The 13,992-nt window shown below is 35.6% G+C and overlaps 1 protein-coding gene across 2 annotated transcripts in view; it reads left to right on the forward strand.

The window, feature by feature from the left end:
- The window catches only part of GXYLT1 (glucoside xylosyltransferase 1), a 29,306-nt gene extending 19,160 nt beyond the window's left edge, over positions 1 to 10,146 (forward strand). For both annotated transcript variants that reach the window (XM_071423591.1, XM_071423592.1), the window contains 3 exons: positions 5,182 to 5,305; positions 5,622 to 5,794; positions 8,260 to 10,146. In XM_071423591.1, coding sequence (XP_071279692.1) covers positions 5,182 to 5,305; positions 5,622 to 5,794; positions 8,260 to 8,421 — 459 coding nt within the window. In that variant the 3' untranslated portion in view covers positions 8,422 to 10,146. The remainder of the gene's footprint in view (positions 1 to 5,181; positions 5,306 to 5,621; positions 5,795 to 8,259) is intronic.
- Positions 10,147 to 13,992: the final 3,846 nt, after the last annotated feature.

Genomic DNA, 13,992 nt, shown 5'->3' on the forward strand with positions numbered 1-13,992 from the left:
AAATGGTATCTATTTTTTAAATGTCATTCACTATAAGACTTTTAATTTCAAGTGTGCTTGATTGATTTATTTTTTCATAGTTCTGAGAGATCCTTTGACTTAATACAGTTTGCTGTAAGTTACTTTTGCTAATACATATGCCTACATTATTCCTTCACTACAGGCATCCCAGAAAAACAGTTATTGTAAATTTGTAAAATGTGTGTGGTTGTATGACCAGGAGGTGGTGCTAAAACATTTAGTAAGTTGTTGAAAAGAAGATTTCCAAATTTTGATCTTTTACATTGTAGCCAGGTGATTATCACCCTAAGTATCTTTTTATTTGCTTTGAAGTCCTAGTTTTTGTAGACAAAGATGTTTTTCATGAAAGTAGCTACTACTACGTGCATGGAAGCAATGCACACACCAGTAGAAATGGTCACTGCTTCTCAGACTTGAAGTTTTTTCTTATGTACTTGAAACACAAGTACAGAAGCAGTGTTGTGTGATTATGCTTGGGAGAAAGTACATCTCTGTTTAAGAGAAGTTTGATAAGGGAAAAATAATCATGCAGTCCAAAGCTTCTGGAAGATGCATTCATAAGAGGAGCAATATAAACTTGCAGTAGACCTTAATTCTCCCCCATTTCCAGTGTGATAAGCAGCTTTCTTCCTAGCATTCTTGCTGTGTATTTTTCTTGAAAAAAAAATTCAGAGAATTTAAGAGAAATGGAGAATGGATTATCTCAGTTGTAGTTAAAAGTAGAGTTATAGTAGCTGTAGTACATGGCCGCAGTTTCTCCAAGAAAACTTATTGGAGAAGAAGTTTATATCTTAAGCTCTGGCAGTGCATTTCTGTCTAGTGATTTTTTTTCAGTGTGGTAAACACTAAGATAAAGTTGGTCTTGTATTCACTCTGTGCCAGAATTCTGGTTTGGCTTCTCAGTACAACTTAGTGTTTCTGAGTCTATACACAGTAGGCCTGAGAGTGTATGACTTTTGCTTGTGACTGATAGCAAAGGAATGACTATTCTCAAACCTTTGGAAAAGAAATAGACCAAATTCAGGGGTAGGGGCTGTCCTAATACCCCTTGCCAGTGACACTGCAGATGCTTTTGGACCTTACAGGTAACCAGTTCCATGTTGTGTCCCATTAACTATTCCAGTGAAATACAGTAGAACTAGAAAATGCTTCCTTGTGTTATGGGAAGGTGTGAATTTGTTTATATTCTTTCAGGAGGCTCAACAAATTCTTCAAGGAGTTCTGGGAGTTTTTTTATCTTTTTAAAAATATCCATAGACCTTTTTGCATGATACTGTAGAGCTAGAGCATTTATCTGAAGTGAAAGTTTTGGATCAGGATATTCCTCCAGTGCTATGGATTTAAAACTGTGGGTTCTTTGTCTGTTGTAGCCCAAATTACAAGCTGAGCCGCTTGAGGCCTTTAAGCATCTTTCTTCTGTTGTCACATTGATTTTTAAGAGTCAGGAAGATCCAGAAGATGGATAAATAAAAAATAGAACTAGAGATTTTAGCCAATGGTTATAATGTTCATCTGGGTAGCAATAACCTGTAGTTCCATGTACTGCTCCAGGATTAAGTAATCTTTTATCCACTTACCTATTTAAGCCTCTTCAGTCTTCTCAGGAGTGTCAGGCCATTTCAGACAAGCATCCCAGCTCCTGGGCTGTCAGTGGTGCCTAATGGATGTTGTTCCTTCTGGTCCTATCTTATTTGTCTTGTGTGTGGAGTCTCTGTACAGCACAAATGCATGCACTAAATGCACACGTGTGTATGCTTGTGTACAGCTAGAAGTGCATGCACAGATGTGTTACTGAATATTATACTGCATTGTACTGGTCATTATACTGCATAACTGCACATGATGCTAGAATTCATAATGAAGCTTCTGATGGTTAGTGCCTACATGTTGTCTCTGCTAAGCAGCAGTTAGAAAATGGGAATGTAAAGCAGTCAAGACTGTTTAGGATATTGAAGAGGTAATAGTAGGTGACTTTTTTTGTATTTGTATACATATAGATGTAGATTTTTTTTAAAAGAGATATAGCAAATGCTACAGGTATGGTGCTTTTAAGCAAAAGGACCAGTGAGGCAATGTGAATAGAGAGGAATGACTTCAATCACATTTATTGAGAAGGTTATTGATACTTGAGATGCACGCACTCAAGGAAGGGAGCAAGCTCTTAGAAAATAAAACAAGCCCCAAATAAATTAACTTCAGATAGAGTGTGCAAAGGTTCACAGCTATGCTTTAGGAAAAAAGAAACAAAGTTCAGAGAGCTTCTGTGACCTAAACCATTACAACTTTTTTTTATCATTCATTGTTGCTTAGGGCTGTAGTTTCAAGAAATATGGTAAGCCTGCAAAAAACCAAATTGCTTCTAAAAGGAAGGCTCCTGTCTCTTAGCAGCTTCTTATCCCTACTTTCTCCTATTTACTTGATTGTAGCCTTTGGTTTTCGGTCCTTTCTGTGATTCAATTCAATTTGCTAACAGTAGAAAAAAGAAAACCTTCTGCTGGGTTATTGAAGTATATCAGCTTACATAAACATAGTAAGTGTTAGCACTACATTTTTAGTGTAAGAACAGCATCATGTAAACAGAAGGCAGAGGGCTGGCTCTCCCTTGGCATTAAGGAAATTTAAATTGGTCAGCTGTTTGTGGGACACAGCTGCAGTTTGTTTAGATATTGCTGTGTGATTTGAAAACCTTTCCTCAGCTTTATATTTTCTTAGAATTTAAAAAAAGTAAAGGCTAAATGTGACAGCTTTTTTGAGAATGACTTCAGCCTTTGCCAAGCAGAAGTTTTCTGGTACAGAAATGAGTAATGACTAAGCTAAACAAACAAACAAAAAACCAACCCAAAATGTCAGAAAATACTTTGATGTTCCTCCATATTTGTTCTTCTTGCACATTTTCTTCTGCTCAAATAAACTAGAGTTTTGAGAGTTCTTAAGAACCTGGCTGTATCAGTGTGATCTTATCACAGAAATGCCTACTATCATTTGGGGATTTTTTTCTCAAATTGCTAGCATTGTTTGCATGTTGTAGAATACTGGAGAGAAGGCTTATATTCTGGACATTTTAAAATGAACGTAATATTTTTTCTTTGAGTTTTTTTTACTTGAGTAACTTCCAAAAAGTAGTTCTATCAGAATCCTACTTCTCAGGCTTTCACCTTGCAATGGAATATTTTAAAGAAGGGAAACAAGTAATTATTCAAGTAGTTTCCCTTGCTCCTACACTGGTGTCATTGTATATCACTGCTGTTTTATTAATATATAGCTCTTTTCTATTTATGCAAAAGTTATGGAAATATTACAATTTCCAGTTCTTAAATCTGACAGCACTATTTGTCAAGTAGCATTGCTTCTAGACATCTGGCTATGTGATGCACATTCTTACCTGCTTTGCATCTTCTTGGGATATCCTCTGGATTTCTCTGCTGTTAAAACTGTGCAAGTGGAAAGAAAATTCTATTAAATAATGACTTAAACAATTTAAACTTCTATTTCTATGTGTTGCTCTAAAACTGTATTTGTCATTGTATATTCTTGTACCATCATTTGCCTGGTATGAATGAGATAATTTAATTCTGTTTTTAATTCTTAGCATTTTGTCTAAACTTAAACCTTAGGTCAGTATTCTGGGAATTGCAAATTTCAGGTGAGGGAGTAATCTTTACTGACTGTGATTCAGTCCTATTTATTTGCTTTTTTGGAAGGGTTTAGCTTAGTAATAAAGCCTGTGTTTTATTTAATATAATCACTTTGCATTGAATCTAATGATAATTCTTACTGGCAAAGAATTTTCTTGTGCATTTCTTATGCCTGTGCTCATTGAATACTTGCAGGAAATCATAATCATAAATTTTTTAGGAGAGGAGAGACTGTAATATTCTGTTTGGCTTCTTGCATAATATAAGGTATAGATCTTTTTTTGTATTAATTCTTGTCTGAAATCTTGTAGTATTTCTTGGTTTAGTCTTCAGTTCTGAAAGCCCTTCGTATTTGATGGCTGAAATGATCTGAGGGAAGAGTAAAAGCTGAACTGCAATTTTATGCACTTTCTACTTTGTCAGTGTAAAGCACAGAGAAAGAAGTCTTTGATACTGTACATCTCAAACTGAGTATTTTGCTCCTGTCTCTTAACATGATATTCCTGTATGCAAATCTGAAACGACACTGGAGTTCTAATATAATTTTTCTTTTGGCAACTTGCTTAAAAAGCAGCAAGGTTAAATTGCTTATACTTGTTGAGGAATTTTCTCTCTATGGGACTTACTGCTATTCCATCCCCACTCTCAAAACTGTGAAGTACAAAGTGAGCAGCCTTGTTCCTTTTCATAAAGCTTAAATAAGCTGTAAAGATAAGAGATTAGCTTTAGAATATGTAACCATTTAAACTGCAGATTTGAATCCCTTTGTTAACATGGAATTCAGTGTAGGCCAATTTACTCCAAGTAGCTGCTCCTCAACCAGAACCTTTGAAGAGCTCCTTTTCTTTTGAAGTGATTCTGCTACATCAAGAATTCAGGAATTTGGTATCAGCTGTTGTTTTGGTTCTTACTGACTTTTGCTACTGAAAAGTTGTCGTGTTGATGAGCAAATTCAAGTTCAGTAACTAAAAAAATAAGTTCAACTTGATGAAAATACTTCTGAAAACCTTTGAAGGATTTCTGTATTTTTGTATGCTACTTTGTAGCCAGTATTTTTTCTCTGTCTGTGTTCGGACCTATTTAAGAATTAATTTTATATTGAACTGATTTGAATTTTTGCAGTTAGCGTTAGAACCTGTGTATATTATAATTCTGTGAAAAAGAGAGAAATCGCATGACGTGTGGCTATTTAAATACTCCCCATCTACTTGCTGCATGACTTAAACACAGTTTTGGTGTTAGATCCTACTGCTGCATAAAAAATCCCTTGCTATTCTTAGAATTCTTGATTTGAGATGTTAGAGGAAAATTTTTCGGTAAGTTGATCATTAGGAACTAAAGCATATTGGAAATGTCTGTAAGGAATTTCTTTAGACAGGCTTGTTGGTTTAAAAGGAAGAAGTTGTCTATACATTTGAGATTTGTACCTTTGCAGTGCAAGCTACTGTGATTCTGTAAGGCATTTCCATCCCTATAGATGTAAGTGTCCTGAACGTGTGTGGTTTTGCTTTGTTCTGTTTAACAGAATGATATGACACCAGTCCGGTTACAATGGGGAGAAATTCTGATGCCACTACTGAAGAAATACAAGCTGAACATAACATGGGGTGATCAGGATCTATTGAACATTATGTTTTTTCACAATCCAGGTAAATCCACATTGATTTTCAGCCTAACCACTGTGAAGTTATCTTTTCCATAGAAAAAAAATCTCCAGGAAAAAAATCCAGGAAAATATGCAATAAGCAGGCTTTTGGGTAAAAGCCTTCAAGGGACTATTCACTTACTTAGTTCTCTGAAAGCATTTGAGACAGTGCTGGAGCTTGCTAGAGTGTAATGAACTGTTAGATTTCAAAACAACTTTACAGAAATTTATAAAGCTGTCCTAAATAAACAAAGAAAATATTGGTTTATTTCCTGAAACAATTTTGATACTTAACTCAGAGCTCTCATTTTTCCACACAGAAAGTCTTTATGTCTTTCCTTGCCAATGGAATTACCGGCCTGACCACTGTATCTATGGAAGCAATTGTAAGGCAGCTGAAGAAGAAGGTATATTTATTCTTCATGGAAATAGAGGTGTTTACCACGATGATAAACAACCAACTTTTAGGGCTGTCTATGAAGCAATAAAAAATGTAAGTGATTTTTGCATTGTACTTGGTATTCTTTCGTGTATGTTTATCTACAGTGCAAAATGTATTTTGTAGGCATGTTGATATCCACCTTGATTGCAACAAAGTAATTTTTTCACTTTTAAGTAACATCAAGTGTTTTACTGTTTTTTTTCTCTTTTATTGATTGGATGGAGTTCCAGTAAATTCCTGTTTTGATGAACATCGTTTGATACAGAGTGTAGACTGTATCTAGGTTAGGATTCGAGAACCATGCCTGTAGTTGTCAGTGTTTATTTAAAAGGCTTTATTCTCATTTATTTAATAAATCACCTGGTGAATTGTTTCTGTTGAGCTTTTGGACATCTTGGAATATCTGAATAATAGGAAGGTGCTGACGATGATCACTGAAATCCAGATACCTGGCCCTGCATGGGGCCATCCCTGAAAGTCACACCATACACCTGAGAGCATTGTTCAAAGACTTCCTGCACTGTGCCAGGCTTCATGCTGTGACCACTTCTCTGGGGAGCCTCTTCCAGTGCCCAGTCACCCTCTTCTGGAACCTTTTCTGAAAACCCAACCTAAACATCCCCTGACAAAACTTCGGGCCATTCCCTCAGGTCCTGTCTCTCACTGGTCACCAGAGAGCAGAGATTGGTGTCTGCCCCTTCTCTTCCCCTAAGAAGGAAATTGTAACTGCAGTGAAGTCTCCTGTCAGTCTCCTCCAGGCTGATCAGACCAAGTGACCTCAGCCACTCCTCACATGCTTTCCCCCGAGGCCCTTCACTATCTTTGGTCCTCCTTTGGACACTAATAGCTTTATATCCTTACATTGTGACCAAAACTGCACGCACTACTTAGTCAAGGTGAGGCCACACCAGTGCAGAGTAGAGAGGGACAATCTTTATCTCCATGATATCTGAATGAGCCATCACCAGAAACTTCATTTTTTTGGAGATTTTAAAGTGCAGAAAAAAATCCCTTCTTCCCAAAGTTAGTGTGTATTTACTGCAACACTTTAATACCTAATTGTATCTAGATTTGGATTGTAAAATTTTTTTTTTATATACTATGTTTTGACCGTTTCCAGAAATTCAGTGTATTAATATGTTGCTGTTCCTTTAAATACTAAGCAAAATGACTTCTTTTCATTCTGCAAATAAGTCATCTAATGAAGCATTTATCACTACATCAGTATACTCACTGAAGAGCTGTAAAACTTAGCACTGATGCACATTTTAATGCAGCAGGCTACTGTGTGTGTATAACCTACAAAAATCAAGAGTATATTTTAATGTTGCTTTATAACACATTGTCATACAGGTATAAAAATGAAGAAAAGTACTTTTGGGGGTCTGAGAATACATTGCAGGGAAAGTGATTGTATTTCCATAAAAATATTATTTCTTTGTTTCCTTTGAGCATTGTCTAAAATAGAAGAAAAAATTATTTCCTTTTATTTATGATTCCATTTCATATGTGGATGCGTCAGAGAAAGTACGTAAACCACTACTGATTCAGTGGTAATAAGATGAACAAAATTATATTACTTCAAAATGCTGTTTTAACTTAGCATTTGTTTATAAAAAACATTGCAGTGTTGAGCTAATGACAACTTTATTTCATGCCCATATTAAACATAGTATGTGTTTGACCATCATTCAATTTAATGAAACGTCAGTACCACTTTTTATACTGCTGTTTCATTATAGTTTGATAAGACTTGTATTACTTAAAGGTTATGTGTCATTTGAGAAAGTCACCATACAACAAAAAAAAATCCAGAAATCATTTTAGAGTTGTAAATTTTTAATTGGGTGTGACTGTGTTCACAGGGGTTCTTGGATGAGGGAAGAGATGAGAATGTTGACTCCATGATCAGAAGGCTTATTATTTTATGATATATATATATTACATTATAACTATACTAAAAAGAAAAAGAAGGACAGGTTTTCTCAGATGCTAACTAGGCTAAGAATAGAAAAGAATGATAACAAAGGCTCGGACTCTGTCCGAGATAGCTCAGTCCTTGATTGGCCATTAATTATAAACATCTAAGATGGGCCAATCACAGGTGGACCTGTTGCATTCCATAGCAGCAGATAACCATTGTTTACATTCTGTCTCTGAGACTTCTTAGCTTCTCAGAAGGAAAAATCCTAAAGAAAGGATTTTTAGTGAAAAGATGTCTGCGACAATTGGGTAAGGTATTTTTAAAAATTTCCTCCTTGCCTGTCTGAATACGTTCATTTGCCTAGCATAACAGAAATCTTTCTTCTTAGGTTTATTGAAAGCATGAGAAGACTTTTGTAATTTAGAGTTGTTTTTAAATTATTGCATTCAGAAACACTTGTGAGTTGTTGAAAACATGGAATAAACCTATAGACAGCAAATGTGATGCTGAAAATAATTTTTATAAAACTCTAATACCTCTGAGTAATGACACTCTTCCTTATTAACCTTAAATTTTCTTAACCTCTTTTCAGTATTCATTTGGAGATGACCTGGTTCATTCGCTGCTGCAGCCCCTAGAGCGGGAGTTACAGAAAACCACGCACACATACTGTGGAAGAGTATACAAAGTATTCATAAAGCAGCTAACAAAAAGTGTAAGAGACTTGTATGCCAGAAGATCAAAGGGAAGGTGATTTTTGACTCCTAGCCGTTACATCAAGAGACTGAATTAACATAGCTGATCAAAAGGTGCAAGAATTCTATTACAGCTTGAATGGGCTCTTAATGTGCCCAGAAAAAAAGTTTACTAGCATACATAAAAATGAAGAAAATATTCATGTAATGAAGAGCAAGAACTTTTTTCTGCAACAGTGACTTTCTGGTTTTCTGAAGTTCAGTCAGTGCTAATGTTTGTCTCATATCTGATGATTTGGGTGTTACTGGCTCCAATGGTCAGTAATTTTAGTCTGCATAATTCAATTATCTAATGATAAATCAACAAGGAAGAAATGAAGATGACTCTGTTTGGGAGTGTACCTCATATATTGTCTAGAATTCTGTTAAACTGTGAATGTAGCAATAACTGAGTCAGCAGCACTAACCTCACTTTAAAGGTGTGAGCCTTTATGTAAACAAAGCTGTTTACAAGTGCAGAAAATATTCTCTTGTCAAAGAAATGTGTTGTAATCATTGACAATCTGTATGTGCCTTTATATGTTCATCTCTTACATGTTGAAGTACTGTTTTGACAATCTTGTTTCGTTTATCTCAGATGTAAACTGCACACTATAAATATGATTTTCTGAGAAATTAAGGATTAGTATGTGATACTAGTTTTCTCTGTAGTAAATACAGAGACTTTATATTAAAAAAAAATTGTTTCAACATTATAGAGCCATTAGCACCAAAAGATAGAGCAGAACTGAGGGGGTTTTAAGTAAAAATCCAGTTTGAAGTTGCTTGTCTTACAATACTTTAAAAAATTTCATGGTTTTGCAGCTTTATTGGGCATTTTGGAAGTAGAAAAAAAGCCCAGTAGTGGAAAGCTGTTGCTGTTGTATTTCCATACTAGGAATTATTACCTGATGATTGTTATAGAGTATGTAGTACCTAAAAGTGAAGAGCTGTAGTAAGAGTTCTGATGCTTCATCAGACTGTGTAGTAGATGGGGTTTTTTAGAGAATATATCCTGTTATAATATTTTTTTAATAAATGGCTTTAAAATACTTTTGGGGCAGACCCTCAACTACATGAACGCATTACTGTTGATAGGGTGATAGTGATTTGCAACAGGAAAGGATTAGATTTCCTCCAATTATCTTAGTGAAAAAATAAAACCTTCTGTTTAAGTAATAAAAACTTTTTCTCCTGAGAAAACCATGAAGGGCTGAATTCTAGTGTTACAGTTAAATATTTAAACTTGCATGGTATGAAATGTATTTGTAAAGTATATATGAACTTAGATAACCTATCTAAGTGAGATGAAGTCTTGATAAAGTGAGCTTTTGGATTCCAGGACAGTTCCTGTGTGTTGAACATGGAGGATCCACTCACTGACTTGCACCTTCATCCCAACCCCATTTTAGAAGCTTAATTTTTGTAGCTGTTTCCTTGTAAAAGATAGACTGGCTCTGACTTCCAGATCCGTGTGAGCTGGACAAATGCTTTAGCAGCACAAGAACACACTCCACTGTCAGCAGAGTTTGTATCCTGCTTCTAATTTCCCTGCAGGCTCAGGGTATAAATTTTTGGGATGGAATCTAGGAAGCAGTCTGCCTCTCTTGTAGATCTCTTCTTGCTGTGTAACCTTTTGAAGCCTGAAAATGTAGAAATCTCTGTGAAGGTGAATACTGTAACTGACTGATTTTACAATATGCAGTGCATTATTTTTTTACATAAATACTGATTTTTTGTATCAATTTGTCTTCAGCTTTTCTTTTTACTTGTACTCTGTGTTTGTATTTAAAAAAATCTTTTGACTTTTTGTGCTTGTCTTTGCAGAAACTTTCAGTTTTGAATTTATTTAAAGTGTGTTGAAGACATGCCAAGATGCTCTTAAAACCTAATGGACCATTTAAGAATAAAAGGGGAATGTGGACCTTAGCAGCAATATTTCCACTTGAATTTCAAATTTTATGGTGGAGTAGAACAAAAAGAATTAATATTGATGCTTATTGTAGCACAAAAATTCTTACTTTGTGCTTATAACTAGAAATGTTTACTTACCATATTACAAATAGCAGAATGGTCTTGTGCCATACGTTTTGACTAATTTTTTTAATAGAAATGAAAACAGCTCATCTCAGTTCACCTCCAGGTAACACTCATGAACACTTTAGAAAAGTTTCAAAAAATGCAAAAAGCTTCCATTAAGTAATTCTGCAGAGTATTTGTCTGTTTCAAGTACATTTTTAGTTCTCTAATCCTTGTGTTTTAAATTTAGGAAAACAACCTACTTTTACAAACAAAAACCCAAATCTGGCTTATAAGGGAAACATTTAGAGACACTAAAAAGACTGGGAATCCAGATAATGTGATAGAAACCAGTTATGCTCCAAAACATTTGGATACCTGATTTGTAAGTTTAGATGCTTAGAAGTGTAGAGCTTACATCCAGCTTGGGAATTCTTGTCTCTCTAGTTTTACAAGCATTGCTTCTTCTACATAGTGAGTACTAACAAATTACAGACCTTTAGGAATCAAATTTTTAATGATTTATTTGTTATAAAGTTATTATAAAGTGTAAAGTTTGATAGAAAAATATAATTATCAGGAAATACACATTCAGTTTAACTGAAGATAAATCTGTCGTCCTCATGCTTGATTAGTCTCTATGTCATGGTACCTTATTCTGTCTCTTCCAAAGGGATCACAGTCTCATGGCAAAGAGATCTGTGTGAAGATGTTAATATCTTATTTGGATGAACTTCTGTCACTCATTGTAGACAATATGAAAAGCAAGCTGTCCCTTCATGGGACTGAAATACCCTTGTGTGTGGTGCTTGTGCCACTGCCAGTTACTAAGGCTGCATAAGCTTTATGAAAATGTCTGTCCAGTTATTTGTAGTTTTGCTGAAATTTAGACTGTGGTGACCTTTAATGCCAGTTGAATTGGTTTTGGAAAGCTTTTGGTTTAAGCTTAGAATGATAAAGAAAGCAGATTGGGGGAGGGGGGAAATATTTTTTGTTATCCTTATTTTAAACATATTTCAAAAGAGAATGGAGTTGCCTTATGCTGGTTTTGACCTAAATTTGGTCAAGCTGTAAACTTCTGGCAAAATGCTGATTGGAAAACTGAGCTGTCATTGTATTTCTTGATTTGTATCAGATTTCTCTCCATACCAGACATACTCCAACCATTCAGGCTTTCCACATTTCCATCTGTACATTTTACATAACAGGATGATTAGAAGCCAGCTCTCTTCCTTTTCCTCCTCCCAAATTATACTTCTATCTACACAGCATGGAAAAGAAAGTAGCTGCAATCTAGTGGTGGGAGTAGGATATGGTCTGGGTCTGCTTGGAAGGTTTAGGAGCAGAACATGCCAGAGGTATAGCTGAAGGTGTAATGTGTTAGCTGTATGTGCATTCTTGGGCTCTTTTTTGGAGTGGAAATACAATGAATTACTGCTGCTTATTAACTCGCATTTATGGCTGTCATGGTGTTTGTGGCAGATTAAATGGGGTGAAACTCAGCACTAACTTGAGCTGTAGGAAAACACTATCTGTAGGAAAACACTAGACTTCTGGTTTCTTCTGCCTGGTTTATAAAGGTGTCTCCAAATGTATAGACATATGTAGAACTCCTTAGAAAGCTTAAGTTATTTTTCATTGTCTGTTTTCTGGTTCAAATTGAAGGATTTTCAACTAGCAAACAGGTTTAACAGTATCAATTTACTGGCAGTATGATTTAGTTTTTTACTTGACTAAGTGGAATATTCATGTGTAATTAAAATGAATGTATAGGTTTTTTGTCAAGATTTTTAAAGTAAATTATCAATTTTTTGAGTAGTTACTATTTTAACACTCTCTTTCATGGTAGCTAATGTGATTATAATAGTTATTGTGGCTTTCCTACCCACTTTCCTACTTTGTGAATAGATGGCAGTTGAAACAGCTCCAGCGATTTTTTGTGTTAAAATAAGTTGCAGAGAACTGTAATGTGAATGTGTGACTTCTATTAGCAGGAAGTGGATTCTTCTGCAGCAGGGATAGTAGAAGTAGGAAGTAGTGGGAAGGTACTTCTCATCACCATGGATCTTGTGAAAGATCTTGTATCTGTCTTATGGCATTCTTGCTGTCAGTCTGAGCATTTTTCTATGCACAGGAACTTAGAAGTGACTTTACTGTTTTATTTCTAATCTCTTTGAATATCTTCTGTTTCTTTTTTGGAAGTTCAGCTGCATTTTTCTGTACATTTGAGAAGAATAACTGAAATTCGTACAGAGTTTTGCACAATTAACAGCCAAGTTATTTGCTCAAGTTGTCCAAATGGGCAAAGCATAAACCCAGTGAGTAAAAAATAACTAAGGTTCCCTTGGGAAAACAAAAAATGTTTGATCTTTCTAACACTACAGAGAAACATTTGACAGCTTGCTTTTTCTGTATTCACCTGCCAAGTCTTAAATAATGCAGGATAATTTCCTATAGAAATGCAGGTTGCCTCACAGTTGCGCTGTAGTCCTAGTAGAGTATTCAAAACTATTACTCAGGTTTCAAAACAGAAGATGTTTACAGAGGTAATAGTGAATTTTCCACTTCAGGAAGTGAGGAGGAAGTCTCATTTTAAAGTAGTTCTCAAAATCTCTCTCTTGTAACCATTTAGTAGATCTATACAAGAACAGCTTGTCCTGCAAAGTTGTCATGAAATTTAAGATATGTTTGTCTCCTGTGCCTTTCCAAGCCTTCGTGGGCCTATTAAAATTTTAAGTTTCTTGAAGGGATATTGAGTAATTGGAAATTCTTGTGTTAAAATTCAGTTGTGTCTCTTCAGTTTTGTGGTTGCTTTATGCACAGCTGCAGTCAATTCTTGAGAGAGTCCTCATTTAAACTTATGAATGTGCATCTTCCTGTATATTTGCTTGCAAATTTCTGCAGGGCTTCTTTATGCTCCCTTCTGCCTTTTCCCTGCACTGCTTTTAAAAGATAATCACTAAGCTCTTCTTTCATTTGAATGCTTATAAAAATTGCAGGAGGTATTATTACAGGTCTCTTTGCAGAAACCTGTAATTAAAGGAGGACCTGTATCCCTGCTGTGGTTGGGTTTTATTTTTTTCTTTTTCTTCAGACTGCTATTTGATGATGTTCAGGTAGGAGGAAGTTTGCAGCGATCAGTAAAGTCATTATGTTCCTTGAGTGATCATCTGGTAGTTTCTTCCCTGAATATCTGTTCTCTTAGGGTACATGCAGGCTGGTGCCTGCCTACTCCATCCATATGATTTCAAGTTTCTTTAATCCAAGCAATGACCATCAGTTCTGTTAGATCTGGATTTTAAATGCTTCTCCTATATCTGGGTGCCACCTTAGTTGTACAACCCAAGGACCCAGTCTATTTCCACTTACAGATCATACAATCACAGAATGGTTTGGGTTGGAAGGGACCTTAAAGCTCATCAAGCTCCAACTCCTTCATCAAGCAGGAACACCTCCCACTAGACCAACTTGTTCAAAGCCCCATCCAACCTGCCATGAACATTTCCAGTGATGGGGCATCTACAACTGCTCTGGGCAACGTGTTCCAGCATCTCACCATCTTCACAGTAAAG

The sequence above is a fragment of the Agelaius tricolor genome, unplaced genomic scaffold (assembly GCF_023055355.1).
Source record: "Agelaius tricolor isolate 1412-34295 unplaced genomic scaffold, bAgeTri1.0.p SCAF_3, whole genome shotgun sequence".
NCBI lineage: Eukaryota > Metazoa > Chordata > Aves > Passeriformes > Icteridae > Agelaius > Agelaius tricolor.